The sequence below is a fragment of the Labrus bergylta genome, chromosome 10 (assembly GCF_963930695.1).
Source record: "Labrus bergylta chromosome 10, fLabBer1.1, whole genome shotgun sequence".
In the NCBI taxonomy this organism is placed as follows: Eukaryota; Metazoa; Chordata; class Actinopteri; order Labriformes; family Labridae; genus Labrus; species Labrus bergylta.
The window spans coordinates 660,176-679,652 of NC_089204.1; the positions used below are offsets into that span (position 1 = coordinate 660,176).

General features: G+C 43.9%; 3 protein-coding genes across 8 annotated transcripts in view; 2 read left to right on the forward strand and 1 right to left on the reverse strand.

The window, feature by feature from the left end:
• dnajc12 (DnaJ (Hsp40) homolog, subfamily C, member 12) overlaps window positions 1-19,477 on the reverse strand; it is a 101,449-nt gene that overhangs the window by 54,259 nt on the left and 27,713 nt on the right. The gene's annotated exons all lie outside the window — the stretch shown is intronic.
• LOC109999423 (uncharacterized) lies at window positions 6,375-10,072 on the forward strand. 2 transcript variants are annotated; one of them, XM_065959798.1, is made up of 5 exons: window positions 6,375-7,324; window positions 7,413-7,911; window positions 8,091-8,270; window positions 8,475-9,346; window positions 9,528-10,072. In XM_065959798.1, exons 4-5 carry the CDS (start codon window positions 8,871-8,873, stop codon window positions 10,006-10,008), a joined length of 957 nt encoding a protein of 318 aa, XP_065815870.1. In that variant the 5' UTR covers window positions 6,375-7,324; window positions 7,413-7,911; window positions 8,091-8,270; window positions 8,475-8,870; the 3' UTR covers window positions 10,009-10,072. The 2 variants fall into 2 exon arrangements, with proteins under 2 accessions (XP_065815870.1, XP_065815871.1); XM_065959799.1 differs by lacking the exons at window positions 6,375-7,324; window positions 7,413-7,911 and having other exon boundaries at window positions 7,934-8,270.
• LOC136180399 (uncharacterized) lies at window positions 10,268-13,162 on the forward strand. The gene is made up of 2 exons (XM_065959800.1): window positions 10,268-11,263; window positions 11,541-13,162. The coding sequence occupies exon 2, from the start codon at window positions 11,588-11,590 to the stop codon at window positions 12,218-12,220; it is 633 nt and encodes a 210-aa protein (XP_065815872.1). The 5' UTR covers window positions 10,268-11,263; window positions 11,541-11,587; the 3' UTR covers window positions 12,221-13,162.

Sequence of the window (19,477 nt, forward strand, 5' to 3'; positions counted from 1 at the left end):
CTTTGTGAAGCCACGAGTAAGATAAATATGAGATAAATATGTTGGTAGCTCCAGTCAGTGAAATTGGAAGAGGCCAACATATTTTTCAACACAATAACAGTGAGTGTTTTAATGATAAAAAGACTTGATACAAACGTAACATAGGCTACGTTGCTATATCCCGGTTATAGTATTCTGCAGCACACGTTTTCTGCTTCGGTAGGCAGTTAGCTGCAGTTTCCACACATACACCACAACAATGAAGCTACCCGATGAGCACATACTACACACATATTACATCTGAAAAGGCTGCAAAATAAATACCTGCAACACTGAAACGTCGTGCTAATGCTCATGATTGTGGTGGTTGTTCCTCCTCTCAGTTGTCAGATTGGTAAAGTTGAAAACTAGGGATGCGCCGTATCAGGGATACTCAGTATCGGTATCGGTCCGATACTAGCCAAAATTACGGGATCGGATATATTGGACAACATAGTACAAGTTGTCCAATCCGATCCTTAAGCCGCTACCATTACTTTACGCGACATGCTGTCAAGAGATAGCCGTGAGCAGAAACTAGAGCCAGAGTGAGACCGAGCCGAGTGTTATTTATGCAACGCGAGTGTGTCGAGGGATGGCAGCAGCACTGGAAGCTTCAACGCCACAAACTTGTTAAAACATTTGTGAAAGAATCATGGAAAGGAGTATGCCAACTTTGTGCTAGCAACAAGTGCCAAGAGAAAAAGTGAGCCGCAACAACAAACATTACAGGAAACTGTTGAGAAGCGGCAGAAACTCCCTCCAGACAGCAACAAAGCAAAGCTAATAACGAAGAGAGTTACTGAATTCATTTTGCTGGATGACCAACCACTTTCTGTTGTTGAAAATGTGGGTTTTCAACATTTGGAGCCTTGTTACAAAATTCCAAACCGACATTTCATCTCCGAAACGGCTATCCCGTTGAAGCACAAAGAAGTCTGTGAGTTAATTTCGAAATGCTTGGAAAACGTTGTTGTGGTTTCACAACTGATCTATGGAGCTCAGACGTGTGTCTAATGTCCTTAATGAGTTTGACAGCTCAGTGGATAGATGCTACATGTTAAACAGTTTCGTGGCTCACACACAGGAGAGGCCATAGCTACAGCAACTGAGGAGATGTTAAATGCATGGAAAATTGAGAAGAGCCAAGTCCATGTTATTTTACAAGACAATGCCAGTAACGTGGTAACATATATGCAGCAGAGTATGACCTGCCAGCCACATTAACTGCAAGCCAGTGGTGGCTACTGGAAAAGTCTGTTACAATTATAGCCCCTTTCGAGGAGTTGAGCGTACGTGCGTGCACTGTGACAGTTTGACTTTGAGATGTGATGATCCTTTAATATTTTGTTTTAGGGGTGCCAGCCAGGTCTCTCTCCTGGCATTTAAGATAAGTCGGTTGTTTTTTTGTTGTTTTAAGTTTTAGTTGAGTTTCTTGTTTGGATTATTTGGCTGCTGTGTTGAGGGATGTGACCGACTTCCATGTTTGGATGACAGGTGACGAGTGAAGGCGAACTATAACTAGGGTTATGGTTTAATTATGTTTATCTAAAACAGTGCAATGGTGAAACGAAAATGGCTTTTTGTCAAAGATTTTTATGGCCATTTTAAAAAGAGATTGTATTGGTTTAAGTGTTGTGCCAGCAGAAAGTGACCATGTGGTTATACAGTATTCAATATGTGAAAAAATCATCGTGTAAAAACATTCGAGCAGCATTGATAGTCATGAAGGATCTTACCTGTCTAAAATTGTTTATATTAAAATTTACCGTCTTTGTTAATTGTTTGATGTGTTTTTTAAATGTTAATGTTGGGTCCAATGTTGGGCCTAAATATTTAAACTCATTAGCTAGACTAAGCTCTACACCTTCCAGGTAAATGCCGGACTGCTGAAAGCTGGTTGGCTGTTTAGTGAACATCATGCAGACCGTTTTCTTTGTGTTTAATTGAAGACATGAATCTTTGACCCAGCTTTGCACTTGGGTCATGGCTGTTGTTAAAATTTGTGAAACTTTATGAGTATTTCTGCCCTGTGTAAAAACAACGGCATCGTCAGCATACATTTGAATGTTTACATTTTTACACACTTCCGGAAGGTCATTTCTATAAATAGTAAATAAAATAGGTCCCAAAATACTGCCTTGTGGGACCCCTGTTGGACAATCAAGGTAAGAGGTCCAGGATTACAGCACCTACACAGGCATTCCTATCAAGAAGGCTTTTGATTTTTTCAACAAAAATGCAGTTTGCAGACTCTGTAGAATGGTGGTTACGAAACCCAAACTGCATCAGATGCAGGGGTGTGTGGCCATCATTTAAGTGTATATTCAGTTGTTTTGCGACCCACTTCTCTGCTATTTTGGAGATTACAGGTAGAATACTGATAGGTTGGTAATTTGCCATTTGTTTTATCACCAGATTTAGGGGTGATAACAGCAAGCTTCCACGCTGAGGGCACTACACTTTGTTTAAAAGGATAAATTAAGCAAATGTGTAATTGGTAAAATTAATGATTCTTTATACAATTTTTATTTATTTTTTATTTTTTATTTTTATGTGTGTCAAGTCCAGACACATCTTTGGATTTTGACTGTTTGAGGGGGTTAATAATAGTCATCACCTCTACTTCAGATATTTCCGGTATCTTAAAAGCCGCATGGGATTAGGAAGGTTATGTATACAGTTAGGGGGGGTATACTGTTGTGTTAATCGAATTCATAAAGTGTTTGTTAATTTCAGTGGCTATAGTTGAGGGATTTTGCACAGGTACGTTGTTAAGTTTTATTTCAAAATTATCAGTGCCATTTTTAGGTTGCCTACCAATTAGTTTATTAAAATTTTGCCATGTAACTTTGTTATTTCCTTTTGCATCTTCAATAATGGTCATGAAGAAATTTGTCTTCGCCCTCCGCATTGTGCTTATTACTTTATTTCTAATTGAGGTAAATCTCTGTCTGTCTGTGGTGATACCTGATTTTAATGATTTTTAAGCAACATATTTCTGTCTTTCATTAGTTTTCTGCATTCTCCATCTATCCAAGGCAGTGGATTCCTTTTATTTTTTCTTAGTTTTAAACCAAATATATCACAACCATTTTCTATATTTTCACTCGAGAGTTTCACTCCAGTCACTCTCTTTGAGAGCTGCGTCCAGACTTGGAATTTGGTTTTGTGGAATGAACTCATGACAACTTCTAGTTGTGTATGAGTTGGGAAATCTTGTTTTTGAGAGTTTTCGTGAGGACAAAATTATATTATGATATTATTGAAGTGCAGACCTACATAGGTGAGCCAACTACATTTCTCTGTGCACCTTCAACAAGTGTAGAGAGCGAAAGGCTCTTCAGCACAGCCTCCATTATTATTGATGAAAGGAGGAGCAGGCTGACGGCTGAGAAGGCTGAAGTGTTAATCTTTTTGAAGAAGAACCTGCCCCTTATGTTGAAGTGACCTAACTTGTGTCACATAAGGACTATAATAGCAAGTGGTTGTGACAGTTTAAAGGTCAGGCAGCTACTGCTATGTCTTGTCATCTTAAGGGAAAACCAAATATTTTAGTTTACCTTACAATTATCATTTCAGATTGTAATTGTGTTTTTACTAGTTCTTCATTTTATTCTAGTGTTAAACACACCCCCTCACCACCTGCTGCACCTTTTTCCACGCCCTCAATGATTCATCACTTTTTTCACTCCTCCCTCCGACCTCAGCCGTCACTATCCAGCTCTCCAGGTACCTCCCCCAGACAAGCATCCACTCACCAGACTAACTTACGCTCTCTCCCTCATGCAGACCCCAATAGCTCCCTTTTGAGGTTAGGTGGGGCTGCTACTCCTACCATGGCCATACCAGTCAGAATCACTTACCACCACTCACGCCTTCGTGATTGTCAGGATCACCATCATGGGCAAGTGATCCGACTAATTTCTCGCTCCCCCAAAGCTTTTAAAGCTCCTAACACAGACTCTATTAAAATGTGTTTGATCAGTGCTCAGTAGCAAATAAGTCACATATTTTAAATGACCTATTTTCAAGAGAAAATTTGTCTTTTCTACTCCTAACTGAGACATGGCAGAGGGATATGGAATATGTTCATTTAAATGAACTATGCCCCAGTGACTGTACCGTTATTGGGACCCCACGTTTGTCTGGCCGTGGGGGACGTCTCGCTGTTGTTTGGAAAAACACATTCTCATGTCAACTGGTGAGCTAAGATCATTTCAACACCTTTGAACTACAACTTACCAAAATTGGAAGTATCAATCCCTTTTAATGTATTTTAATTTACTGACCTCCTGGTCAAGCAGGACAGTTTTAAACTGAGTTCACTGACTTTTTAACATCTTGTATTAAACTGGACAGAATACTTTTAGCTGGGATTTTAACCTGCATATTGATGATGTTTCCAATTCTGCATCCACTGAATTTCTCAATATCACAGACTCTTTTAACCTCAAGCAACATGTTGTAGGCCCCACGCACACAAAAGGCCACACCTTGGACCTGGTTTTTCTCTAGGGATAGATGTCAACCATGTCCGATGTGAAGACCTACTGATCAGTGACCATAGAAGTATTTTCTTTGATCTTTGTGTAACCATTGATCCTCCCAGTTTTGTAAGAACACTTCACTCCCGCATCATTACAACAGATACAGCCGATCAGTTCTTAGCACAATATGATTGGGATTGTCATTCACACCTAAACAAGACTGACCTTTTATTACAATCTTTTAATCTTCATTGTGCCACTTTACTGGACACACCTTTAAAGACAAGGACTAAGGCCATCCCCATGGATGACCAATGCTGTCCGCTGCCTGAGACAGCAATGTTGCAAGTCTGAACGACTATGGAAATCCACTGGACTAGAGGTACATTGCCTTTATCACAAACATTTGCGGCATTCTTTTAATGAAGCAGTACAGGAAGCCAGAACTGCTTACCGTATTTTCCGCACTATAAGGCGCACTTAAAAGCATTTAATTTTCTCAAAAAACGATAGTGCGCCTTATAATCCGGAGCGGCTTATATATGGATCAATTGGTTAATTGGTTGATCCATACTGGTTGTACACGGCGCTCAGCGACACTGACTCGGATAATGATGAGAGGGAGCCGGGCATGTTGGATGCCGTACTCGCCCAACTGTTCAATTCAGACACTGAAGAAGAAGAATTCGAGGGATTCGTGGACGGGGAATGAACTGAAAAAGTGAGCTTTACGTGTTATACGTAACTGAACAATGTTGAGTTATGCACTAACGTTTGAATTAGCGGTATCAGACTGTGTTTCTTTTACATGTTTAGAACTGAACAAGGCTGGGAGATATTGTGAATATGCACATTAACGTTTGAACAACGTTGAGTTATTGTGAATGCACTATAAGTATTTATATTTATATATTCACAATATCTCCCAGCCTTGTTCAGTTGTAAACACGTTCTATTCTATGCGCCTTATAATCCGGTGCGCCCTATATATGAAAACAGTTCTAAAATAGGCCATTCATTGAAGGTGCGCCTTATAATCCGGTGCGCCTTATAGTGCGGAAAATACGGTACTTTGGCACTTGAATCTCTTCCTCTAGAAGGAATCCAAAAGTTTTATTTGACACAATCAACAATATTGTTTCACCATCTCCATCCACCTTACCATGCTGCTCAACTAATGACTGCAATAAGTGCCTCTCCTTCTTTGTTGATAAGGTATTAGCTATAAGGTCCAATATGCAGCCGAACTCTCACCCACCTAGAGACAGCTCCTCTGCTACCCCTACTGTCTTGGACTCCTTCCACCTTGTTAGCTTTGAGGATCTTACGGATTTGACAATAAAAACAAAGCTGACTAATAGCTCCTTGGATGTCTTACCACCTTCACTGTTTTTAAAACTTTTACCTACTACTGGTCCAGCTGTTTTATCCATTGTAAATTCCTCATTGCTTACAGGATGTTTCCCTACTTATTTTAAACATGCAATGATTCAGCCCATCTTAAAGAAACCAAATTTAGACTATGAACTATAGGCCAATTTCAAAGTTGCCAAAATATTGGAAAAAGTTGTGGCCAATCAACTCACTGCTGTGTTGGAGGAACATAACATCTATGACAAATTCCAGTCAGGGTTCCGGAAAGGGTACTCCACTGAAACCACTCTATTTGGGGCGGCAGTAGCGGTGAGCGACGGCAGTACGACTGTATCTCAGCTTTCAATCGCTCTGTCCCGTTTTCATCTTTCCTCATCATTGTAAGCCAATCGCGTCGCCCCGTTCTCATCTTTCCTCAAAAATGTTAGCCAATCGCGTGGCTGGCATTGCATCTTTTGACTCCGAGCCAATCGCAGCCCTGCAAGCTTGCGCTGCACGTGCGAGCCAATCGGAAATGAGCGCTCGCCTCGATATCCCGCCCATACATTTTCGCCGGTAGCGGAGAATCCATTGAACGGGACTCGACTTCATCTCTCAAGGTAAACTGTCATCAATTAAATTATTGTCACTCATAATATATTATTTTCCCGTAGTTAGATTGTTCATTGTGGTTAGTTTGACTGACTGAATGTATACAGGGTAAACGCTAGCTAGTTAAAGAAACTTTGTTATCCAAGTTTAACGTGAACTTGACGGTGTTGAATAACTTGACGGTAAGAAGCCGGCCAGTCACCTTGGTTAACACAGAGGATATCTTCATTCACTAAAATGATTGTTGCTGCTAGAGTTAGAGACGTGTAAGTTATGTTTTTATCTTATTTTGCCGTGTTAACATCGTCATCATCCATAGCTATCTTTAGGTGGGAGCGATTGGTTTCAGGCTCCTGCATCGAGCTTAATGCGAAAAGCAGATGTATTAGTAAAACATAATGCAGAGTTTAGTTGTGGTAGGCTGTTTATCAATAGATTTCATAATAGCCACGACTGAATAACGGAAAAACTGAGCGGGAAACTGCCCCCCCCCCTCGTTGAATTTATTCAGTTCTGTATTTTACTTTTGCCATACTTTATCCAGTTTTTGTTCTAGTTATGCTGGTCTAACAATGGTATTATCCCACAGAGATTTATAAAGTCCTGTCTTATATTACATCATCTTATGGTCACAGCATTAGCCTATGTGTACATATGAAGGGAGTTGATGGGATATTAATTTTGACCTCTTTTGGCCACAGATGGCAACAAAACAAAAAAAGCACAAGGCTATGGGTGATGAGGAGTGGATGTCACGCCTGCGGAGATTCGCTGCTTCAGGGGTTTGGCCCTCTGATGCAGGAAACAGGCCTGCTCCCCGCCAGAAGAAGTGGAATGACCTCTATCTGAAGGTATAGTTGTATTAAGCAATTACAATACAGTCACACATGATAAAGCTAATAGAAACACTTGCTTATTTTTTGTCATGAAATATTACAGATTGACAAATGCCCGATGCAACGGAGGGGACAGGCATCTCTGTTTGGGGGGCCACAGACATGTGGCAGTGGTTTCCACACTAAGAAGGTATTTTTAAACTAACATCAAATTGTTGTGTGCACATTTTTGTTGTTGTGTCGTTTGCTTGAAATGACTTCAAAAGTCTCTGTAAATCTTTAGCCTTCCAGCTCAGTCCCTGACACCCCATTTCCCCGTACCACTGTTGGCACTGGTCAAGGGCAAGGCCCTTCAAGCGCTGCTGCTGCTGCCTCCTCAGCATCAACATCTGCTGGACCTGTGCAGAGGCCTGCTTTGAATCTAGCTATGGTAAATCTTTATTCTGTTTGTGATTTTTACCCAATGACTCTTAACTACTGACTTCTATGTTTTACAGAATAAATAACATGATCATGCATCCTGTTCATTTTCTTAGCAAGGTCGCGGGTCGCATGGTGCTGCTTTGAAGCCAAATTTAACTGTGGCTAGGAAGCCTGCAAAGGTACTGTATGGTGACAGTCTAGGCATACATTTGATTTATAGTATTGCTTGTGACATAATTTCTCCTTGGTTAAATGCTTTATCATGTCTTATTATGACACAATGATTTATTATGCCTAGTAGTGATACATGATTTTGTAGATATTCATTAGCCTGTATTTCCTCCTGTTTCTCTCTCAGCCCCTTATTAGTACGTCCCCCAGTGCCACCACAAACGTCGACACTGCAACACCAACATCAGGGAGGACATCATCCCCTGCCCAGAGTCCCAGAAAACATATTAGGACCAGCTCCCCTTTCTCTCTTCCCCCCTCTCCTCTTTCATCAGCCTCAATAATCCCCCCAGCCACTGCTAAAGCTGTAAGAACCCTTTTCAATTGTGTTGTTCACAAATAATTTTTGTGTGCCAAACTTAACCTAAGCAGTTCAGTGATCAATGGTGTGTTCATGTGCTTAAATGCCTTATCATTGCATGAAGCTATACTTCAAGTTTTAATCTTATATGCCCAATAATGATACACAATTTAGTTTATAACCTTGTATTTCCTCCTGTTTCTCTCTCAGCCCCTTATTAGCACATCGACCAGTACCACCACAAACTTTGGCACTGCAACACCAACATCAGGGAGGACATCATCCCCTGCCCAGAGTCCCAGAAAATATATTAGGACCAGCTCCCCTTTCTCTCTTCCCCCCTCTCCTGTGTCATCAGCCTCAATAATCCCCCCAGCCACTGCCGCTGTAAGAATCCTATTGATAATTTTTTGTTGTTGTTGCCAAACATCAAACCCTAACCTAAGCAGTTCAGTGATTTATGATGTGTTAATGTTTTACTTGTGTGTGTCTTTCTGTACATAATTTGTTTATTATTAGGTTGTAACAGCTGCTCCCTCCAGTGCCTCCTCAGACCCTCCTGTCTGTGCCTCCTCTACCACTCCTGGTCCTGATCCTCTCAGCAATATGTCAGCGGAGGATGTGTTGGCTGCCCCTGGCCCTGACCTACCCTGGCTGCCAGTGAAGATGAGGAAGACCATCCCCCTCCAGGACCAGAGATGGATCTCTGCAGCTCTGTGGAGAAACCAGCGGCTACGAACCGACCTCAAGCTGTGGTACGATCCACCCGGGCCAGCGCTCATCTACCATCAGGCCCCCACTCCAGAGCGCTTTTTTAATCATCGCCTGCTTGTGTGGATGCCGTACCACTTGTGGAAGGTCAGGCTAACCTGTCCTGTGTGTGGGAAGCAGCTGGTGGGATACGGTGCCCACAAGAGAGCCTGTCAGGTCCTTGACGTGGACAGGTACTACCTGATGGTCACAGAGACCCTCAGGTGCAACAGCATTGGTTGCAAAACCAACTACCTGTCCAGCAGCAAGACCATCCTGGACCAGCTTGACCTGGCTCACCGGCTCGAATTCAGGCTCATCCTGACTCAGAAGTGAATATAAAGACACCACTGTAACAAGCATGTACAAAAAAATGTTAATGAGAATACATATTATTGTGTTACATTGTTTATTTGAAAATTGTCTGTAATTGAAACAGACTGATATAAGAGGTTGGACTGTCTTTTTGTGTTTGTCTAAATGTCTCTGTCTCTTCCCTTTCTTTTAATACAGATATGCTTGTGACATTCGGGTCATCCGCTTCCTGCGGGAGAGGACCCTGGGCAACAGCCCGTCTCGCTTGGTGAAGCAGCTGAGGGAGAACCACAGCGAGGAGTGGCTGCAGCGCCTCTGCCAGTACCTCGGGGCATGCTCTGACTTTGTGGGCCGGCCCAGCCTGTTCCCTGTGGTGTTTCAGGACCCGCCTGAGCCTGTGGCCATTCCCACCTATAAGTGGATGCTGGCGGTCTACGGGCGGGACATCTTAAGCAGGCTGGAGCACATCAAAGCCAGCATTACATCTACCTTTGGCTCCATCCTGAAGATGGACTCCACAAAGAAGATACAATTCCTCATCACTGCTCTTATTCTCATGTCACAATTCTACAAAAACGTGTATCAAAGCATCACTCAAACTGACAAAATGACTAAAAAGGGATATTCTTCATCCCCAAGTCGCAATGTTAAAATGATTTTACCTGTAAAAGGCTGTTAAACTGTACTGAAAAAGAATGGTATACTTACAAAATGTAAATACATAAGTCAATACCAGACAAAATGATATGCTAGTTAGACCTAAGTCACTGAATGTTTCCTCTGTATACTTTCAGATCACCAGGAAGTTATCGGGCATTGCCAAGGGGACTGCCCTCTGGCTTTCCTCAGTTAGTAACGAGGTGGGTCAGATCTTGATCCGTGTCCTGACTGCTCAGGAAGGCTCTGGGCTGGACCTGATGGTGGCTGATCTCATCCGGAGGTACAGGGAAGCAGGTGTGGCTCCTCCAAAGCTCCTGTATGTGGACTGTGGATGCTGCAAGAAGGATGGGGAGGAGACCAAGCTAAAGGCACGATTTGGTGGCTGGCCAGACGTTGTGGTCAAGCTGGACATTTATCATTTCATGCGGCGGCTGGCATCAGGATGCACCAAGGATGCCCATCCCCTTTACCCCATCTTCATGGCCCGTCTGTCCTGCTGCATATTTGAGTGGGATGCAGGTGACGTTGCCTTGCTGCGCCGGGTCAAGAGGGAGCAGCTGAAACGGGAGGGGGTTCCTGGCATCACTGATGGCCTTGTGAACCAGAACATTAGAAAGAGTGAGTTGGTGCTCTACTGCAGAAGGAGGACAAGAGGAGAGAAGGAGACCATCTCAATGATTTACCTCCTTTTGCAAGAGCTTATGGGGGAGAAGGGCAGTGACTTCCTTGGTGTGCCACTCCTGGACAGGGATAGGATGGCGAACATCTGGGAACAGCAGAGGAAGCATGTAAAATGCATCCAGGATGAGCCAGGTGTTCCTCTCTACACAGAGACAGGATCATCCACCAAGTAGGGCATCATCCTCACCACCTACAGGTGTGCCAGGGGCTAAACATCACTGGAGTCCTTCCACTGCCACCTGGCCAGGTTCATTCCAGGTCAGTTTCAATTAAGTATAACCTAGCTCTTTGACATAAAGTATTTAGCATAGAACATGTGTCACCTGACATTGTACAAATAGCTCATTGTATGAATTTAAAATATATGTTGTTTTTATTTTAAGGAACCAGTGCCAACAGTTTGAATTTTCAGCTGTACCTCCTGGAAGGCCTGAACAGGTGGAACCAGGACCGTGGTGCTGTGGCACTGGCTGTCAAACCTCCCTCACTCCTCACCTACTCAGGGGACCTTGTGCACTGTGTCAACACCTTCAGTGTCAAGGTGCTTGGAAGGAAACTTGCCCCCTCCTTCCAACCCCCTGCAGTGTATACTGGTGTGTGTCACTTTCCCATCATAATTAATGGTTTTATTTCATACCTTTTAGATATCATTATCATTACTGAGTGAGTTTTATAATAAAGTTTAACAGCTAACTCAGAGTACATATTTAAAAAGGCCCTGCAACGGTTTTGTCTTTTGAAGAAGCTAACCTGCTTTTTTAAAAACTCAGAAGCTCTGTTGTGTTGTATGGTTCTGTTTAATTCAACCATGGTTAAGCCAAAAAACACATTTTCAGAAATGAGCAATGAGTATTCTCTTTTCGTTCCCAGGAGAGCTGATAGGTATTGACTACCTGTACCGCCAGACAGGAAGGGCAATGCAGAATGTTGACCCTGAAACAGAGGAGACGGAGCAACTGTTGGAGGATGTGGCTGTTGAGGAGCCAGAGGATGAGGGTTTTGATGATGGCGGACATGACCCCACATTTGACATTATTCTGGGTAAAACCCTCAGCCAGTCTGGCCCCACAGCTCCCACCACCAGCTTGCCTTCTGGCCCCATAGCTCCCACCACCAGCATTACCTCTGCCCCCCCTGCTCCAACCACCAGCATGCCCTCTGGCCACCCAGCTCCCACCACCAGCATGACCTCTGGCTACCCAGCTCCCACCACCAGCATGACCTCTGGCTACCCAGCTCCCACCACCAGCATGACCTCTGGCTACCCAGCTCCCACCACCAGCATGACCTCTGGCTACCCAGCTCCAACGGGGCTGAAGACGGGGTACTTCAGGTCACCAAAAAATAAATTGGAATTCACCCCCGGTGCGGAGAGCATGAGGCGCTGCGTCCTGGGGTCAAGTGGATCACCTGCACAGTGGCCCGACTGTTGTCGGCTTGTGGAGGCCATCTTTGTCAGGCTCTGTCAGCTGCACAAGAGCCCAAAGAAAAAGGGAAAGGGCAGCCTGACAAGATGGTCTCTCATTGCTGAAGGACTATCGGAAGGTTAGGCAGCTGGTGAGGGACAATGGAGCTCTAATGAAGGCCACCACTCTCCAGCTGTATGAGGTCAACCAGACCACCCTCACACAGTGGCACAATCAGAGAGTGAAGAGGCAGGATTTGGCAGTCCTTCTGCTGGGGGTCAACCTGCCTGCCCCTCTTCCTGTAGCCCCTGTGCCTCTGCCACCAGCTCTAGGGCGCCCCACCTTTGTCCCTCAGCAGTGTGGACCTCAGCATGTCTACAGTCTGCCCAAATCCACTGCAGGACAGGCACTTTTAAAAAGAAAGTATGCTGCGCCACACACTGCTGCTCCAGCCACTGTCCAGCCAAAGGTGCCCATTCAGAGGCAGTTATTTTCCCTGCCTGCACCTCTGCCTACAGCTGCTCCTGCCCTTGTAAACCCTACCCCTGCCCAAAGCCCCTTGTTGTTAATGTTGGCTGTCCCCTCTCCCAGGCCTATCGCCCCTGCTGGACCTCTTCCCCCTCCACCCCCTTCCCAGAGGCCCTACAATCGTCAGGTGGAACATAATAAGTGCCGCAAATGCCATCAGCCCCGGAACAAAGACAGTGGCCACAGGCAATTTCATGGATACATTTATTGCCCCACTTTCGCAGGGATGCCACTGGAGCAGTGGCTGGAAGAAATGAGGAGGAAAAGTGCCGAGAATAAATGATGATTCATTGTTCTCCCCTTCTGTCTGCCCCGTCCTGTCTGTCTCTTCACATTTTAGTTTTTTAAAATGCTTACATGGCATTCAAATAAGGAGTGTGTACCGTCCCGTCCATGTAAACACGCTGTAGATACTGCTTGGAAAATCAACCACAGCTGGACTCGAGTGTCCCACTCATTGTAGACAGTCATGACTCACAGAGTCTGCTGCAGGTGTAAAATCTCAAGTTCAGAGATTCAGATTCAATCTACAGCATTAGTCTGTTTGAGGCTAGAGGCTAAAACACCAAATATATCATTATTTTGTTTAAAGGAAATGTCCTAAAATGTGAAATGTGCCTTTTATTTAAATGTTTTTAGATTTTTTAATTGAAATATTTCAATAAATGTGTGTGCTTCTACTCCAATTCTTACATTTGACTTATTTCTTAGCAATTTGACACAGTAATATAAAAATTATATTACAATAATATTTGCTATTTTTTAGTAAGTAAAGTCTTATATCGAAAACAATTAGATGACTTATGTCAATACCACTTAACTTCTGAGAAGAAATGAAAAACAAACACAATATCACTTTCCTACACATTTTGAATGCTAAACAGAATCAAGTATTGTTTTCTTATTTAAAATTACTTTTTCATCTGAACAATCCAAAACACTTTGTGAAGTTTGTTTTGGTCCAGGCAGGGTTCGAACCCCCGTCCTTCGGATCCAATCTTCCCCTATTATGCCCCTTATGAAAACTAGAAATATTCATCATTTTGAGTAATTTCTAAAATTTTATGAAAACTAATGACTTGGAGTAACTTTTGACTTGCAGAAGGGCCATTAAGAGTTCTTCTTTCTTTCTCTTTTTTCTCTTTTTTCTCTTTTTTCCTCTTTTTCCTCTCCTTTTCCTCCTTTTCCTCCTTCCCCCTTCTCCCCCCCCCCATACAGTCCATTGTTCCCCAGCTTTAGCGGAGTCTGTAGGGACTTGGGTTGGGAATCAGAGGGTCGCTGGTTCAAGTCCCAGCACGGACCAAGTCCGGAAATTGGCCTGGTAGCTGGAGAGATGCCAGTCCACTTCCTGAGCGCTGCTGAGGTGCCCTTGAGCAAGGCACCTAACCCCCCCACCAGCTCAGGAGCGCCCACTGCGGGCAGCCCCCTCACTCTGAGACCTCTCCATTAGTGCATGTCCATAGGGTCCTGTTTGTGCGTGTGTGTATTTCGGCCTGTGTTTGTGTAGCATGTTAACTAGACAGAGTGTAAAAACAAATTTCCCCTCGCGGGATCAATAAAGTATTTATTATTATTAAGAGTCTCCAATGATATTTTAATGTCTGCTGATGGAGGTGATTGTTCAGTGTTGGTTCTTCTTGATCTCAGCTTCGCCTTTGATACGGTTGACCACCCTAACCTCATAAAGACACTACATGACTGGGTGGGAATATCAGGTACAGCCCTGGACTGGTTCTCTTCGTATCCAAGTGAAAGGACCTTCACTGTCTCTGTTGGAGAGTTTATGTCTGACTCCTCTCCTTTATCATGTGGAATCCCGCAAGGCTCAGTCCTGGGACTTCTGTTGTTCTCTCTCTATCTACTTCCCCTAGCAATGATTATACAAAGTTTTAATATTGCATATCATCTATATGCAGATGATATACAACTGCAATTTTCATTTAAACCTAGCGAAGCCTCTACGTTAGCTCCTAGACTGTATAAATACTATCAACGACTGGGCAACCGATAATTTCCTACAACTAAATGCAGAAAAAACAGAAGTCCTAGTTATTGCCCAAGACAAGTATGTTTCAACAATCATGCAAAACATTGGGCCCCTCTCCTCTGCTGTTCGCTCCAACCTCCGTAATCTGGGAGTAATTTTAAATTCTTCTTTATCACTAGACAGCCATGTTAAACAGCTAACCAAATCATGCTTTTTTCATTTAAGAAATATCAGTAAGCTGAGAACATTAGTGTCTTTCACAGAACTTCAGATGATTTTGCACGCCTTTGTCTCATCTCGTATCGATTATTGTAATGCTCTTTTCACCTCACTTAGCACTTCCGCCCTAAACCGTCTCCAGTCAATCCATAATGCTGCTGCTCCATTACTCACCAGGTCAAACAAACGGTCTCACATCACTCCGATACTGAAAACACTGCACTCCCTGTGGCATATAGGATTAAGTTTAAAATTCTCATTCTCACCTTCAGAGACATTCACGGTCAGGCCCCAGATTATCTGTCAGAACTCATTCACCTGTATTCACCCACCCGTTCACTAAGGTCAAACGCCTACACCTGCTGTCTGTCCCGCAGACACATTTTAAGACTAGTGGGGATTGTGCGTTTCAGTCCATACCACCAATCCTCTGGAATTCTCTACCCATCTCACTACGTCTTTCTGTCTCTGTTGAGTCAATTAAATACGTTAATGTTTAGACAGGCCTATGGGTAATCAGGTCCACCCAGTGTACCTACCTATGTTTTATTGTTCCTGGTTATAGCAGGATTTTATAATGTTGTCCATGACGTACTCATTTTTTATTTTCTTCTTTCATTGTATGTATGCTGTTTTTGTGTTTTTTGTTGATGTAAAGCACTTTGTGACCCTTGTCTGCGAAAAGTGCTATATAAATAAACTTTATTATTATTATTATTATTATAAACATACAGTTCAACCCAAAGGTTTTATGTGAAAAGGGAAACAGAGCTGGCACTGTTTCATTTTCTACCTTTAGATTTTTTATTAATTTGTTTTTTCAGTGCAGCTAATTAGACATCAGGTGTAACAGCCTAGAGTTTCTGTTGTGAGTGCCTGTAATGTTTAAGTACTGTGTTCCACTATACCTTTTCTATTTGTGATGCTATTATTTATTTTAAGTTATAGTTATTTAAGTTACAATCTACATAGCAACTTGTTTTTTGCCACTGTATATCATTGAGGCATATTCAGGCTACACTGAGTGCTAAGCCATGTCACTTTACACTGGAGCTATCATTTTTTAAATTTGTTTTAATACTCAGATTAAAACTTTTACACAAAGTTGCACTTTAAATTTGATGTTGAATGGTGCTGAGGCTGCTGACCAAAGATTAAATTAAAGTTTAAATAAAATGCAGCAGCCGTACTGCTGCATAACTTGAGTCATGTTGTGGGCTATTGTATTTTTTTCCTTTAGGGACACAGAATGTTTGTCTAATAGTTTGACCATGATGCTTTTTAGATGGCTATCTTGAGCAAATCCATACAAATTTATTCTCAACAAGTTTCCGAACAAGAGTAAAAAGGGTATCTGTAGGAGCAGCATTTAAGTTTATTGTGTTTGCATTTTAATTTATTACTAATTTTGTGTGCGCCCTCTATAGGCAGAGTGGCGCGTCTATAAGGGGAAGTGCAGAGCGCACCTGGGAGGAAGACAGGTCACGGCGCATACCGTCATTGACCGCAGGCTCAGCAGTCGCATTTAATTATATGAATTACATGTTTTTTAGGTCATTGGAGACACCACACATACTTTTTGGTTTACTTTTATTTGCAATAAAACTATCAGTTGTCATCTTGTTGACCAAGATGGCGGCGCGAGCGCATCGTGAGGCCCAGCGTCTCTCTCAGATTTGCAATTTTGCAGTAATTTTATTGTTAATTTCGGGTCTGTTCGCACAGAACAGCCTCGCCTTAACATCCTACACCTGACAGGAACTTTTGGATATTGGAATACACCTCCCTGACGATCTAATCAACAATCTTCGACTCATACCCGAGATCGCCAAAACACCCGAGGCTACGCACTCTACCCGGCCGGGCGGAAGTGCTCGCAGGCGGCGTCGAGACCGTAAACAAAGGCGGGGGAAGCGCGGAGGTATAAGAGCTAAGCTAAAGCTAACACCGCACCGTCTCCCGTTACCCAGCATTTTCCTCGCTAATGTGCGGTCTTTGGTGAACAAAATGGACGAGTTACGACTTCGCATCATCCACAGTAAGAGACTTATGGACTGTAATGTCATGATCTTCACGGAAACATGGCTAAACAACGGAGTACCGGACGATGCTATCAAGCTAGCCGGTCGCCACACACTCCGGGCAGACAGAACAGCAGAGGACTCCTGTAAGACCAGAGGAGGAGGGCTGTGCATCTATATTAACAAAGTTTGGTGTACAGACTCTGTCATTATTGGGAGACACTGCTCAGCTAACATTGAGTTTCTCATGGTTAAATGTAGACCTTTCTATCAGCCAAGGGAGCTCAGCTCCACTATTGTAACTGCAGCCTACATCCCCCCTGATGCCGATGCAAAAGCTGCTATGAAGGAACTTTACACCGCTATCAGTAAACAACAGACTGCTCACCCGGAGGCTGCATTTATAGTTGCAGGTGATTTTAATCACTCAAACTTAAAGACAGTGCTCCCTAAATTTCACCAGCATGTTTCCTGCAATACAAGAGGAAACAAAACTCTGGACCATGTTTACACAAACATCGCAGGAGCCTACACCACGACCCCCCTCCCCCACCTGGGACAGTCAGACCATCTTTCTTTGTTCCTCATCCCCAAGTACTCCCCACTCATCCAACATGTGAAGCCATCAGTGACAACGATTAAAGTGTGGCCAGCGGGGACAGACTATGTACTTCAGGACAAGTTCCATCACACAGACTGGAGTATGTTTGCTTCTCAGGCTACCTTGGGCTCTCACACAGACATTGACACCTACACTTCTTCTGTGCTGGACTATATCAATACCACCATCGACAGTGTTACAACATGGAAGCAGATCACCACGTACCCAAATCAGAAGCCATGGATGAACAAGGAGGTGCGTCTCCTGCACATGCTCGGGCGCGTGCTTAGAGCATGTGCAGAGCAGCTCACTGGGGTTTTTACGGACATCTTCAACCTGTCCCTCGCCCAAGCAGCTGTGCCAGCATGCTTCAAAGCCACCTCCATTGTCCCAGTGCCGAAACACTCCAGCCCGACAGGCCTGAATGACTACCGCCCTGTAGCACTCACACCCATCATAATGAAGTGCTTTGAGCGACTGGTCCTAGCACACCTGAAAAACTGCCTCCCACCCACACTGGACCCATTCCAGTTTGCCTACCGCAGCAATAGGAGTACAGAGGATGCAGTTTCCACTGCGCTGCACTCTGTGCTCACACATCTGGACAATAACAACACATACGCACGAATGCTGTTTGTTGATTTTAGCTCAGCATTCAACTCTGTCATCCCCTCCAAGTTAAACACTAAACTCGGAGACCTGGGCTTCAACACCTCCCTCCGTCACTGGATAATGGACTTTCTGACCAACAGACCCCAGTATGTTAGGTCAGGACACACCTGCTCCACCACCATCACACTCAACACAGGCGTACCACAGGGCTGTGTGCTGAGCCCATTCCTCTACTCCCTCTTCACCCACGACTGCAGACCTGTACATGGATCCAACACCATCATCAAGTTTGCGGACGATACGGCGGTGATTGGCCTCATCAGCAACAACGATGACACAGCCTACAGGGAAGAGGTACAGCATCTGGCCGCCTGGTGTGCTGACAACAACCTGCTCCTCAACACCAGCAAGACGAAGGAGCTCATCGTGGACTTCAGGAGAGAAAGAGGAAGCACGCACAACCCCATTCACATCAACGGGATGGCTGTTGAACGTGTCTCCAGCTTCAAGTTCCTGGGGACCCACATCACAGAGGACCTCTCCTGGTCCACTAACACCTCCAGTCTGGTTAAGAAGGCTCATCAACGCCTCTTTTTCCTGAGGACACTGAAGAGACACCACCTGTCTTCAGCTGTACTGATGAACTTCTACCGCTGTGTGATCGAGAGCATCCTGACCAGCAGTGTCTCAGTCTGGTACGGAAACTGCTCTGTCGCAGACCGTAAGGCGCTACAGCGGGTGGTAAAAACCGCCCAGCGCATCACAAGGTGTCCACTTCCTGCCATTGAGGATGTCCAAAGAAAACGCTGTCTGCGGCGAGCTCACGGCATCCTTAAAGACTCCTCCCACCCTGCCCACAGACTGTTTACCCTCCTGCCCTCCGGCAGGCGCTTCAGAAGCCTCCGGACCAGAACCAGCAGACTGAGGAACAGCTTTTTCCCCAGAACTGGTTCTCTACTGAACTCTACCCCCCAAACTCTGAACTCTGTCTCTCTCTCTCTCTCTCTCCCTCTCTCTCTCCGCCCCCTGCTGACCCCCCCCTTTCCCCTGCATATCACCTCACACCCATCATCCCCCCACCACTCCTCCTGGTCACACACACACATCTCTCATCCACCTGTATTATTGTATTATAGTATGTTCATATTATGTCCATATTCTTTATATTATCTGTAAACTAGTATAGCATGCTCACTGCATCTTAATCTGTATATTATTAGTATAGCATGCTCACTGCACCTTAATCTGTATATTATAATCCTAAGAATACATTTATATTTATAGCATTTATTTATATTTATAGCATTCCATTAATCCAGCCATCCATATATACCTAATAATTCACTTTTTTTAGTCTACATCTGTAAATTTTGTAATTACTGTACATAGCACAGACTCTTGCACTTTCTGCTTATTTGCACTTCTGGTGAGAT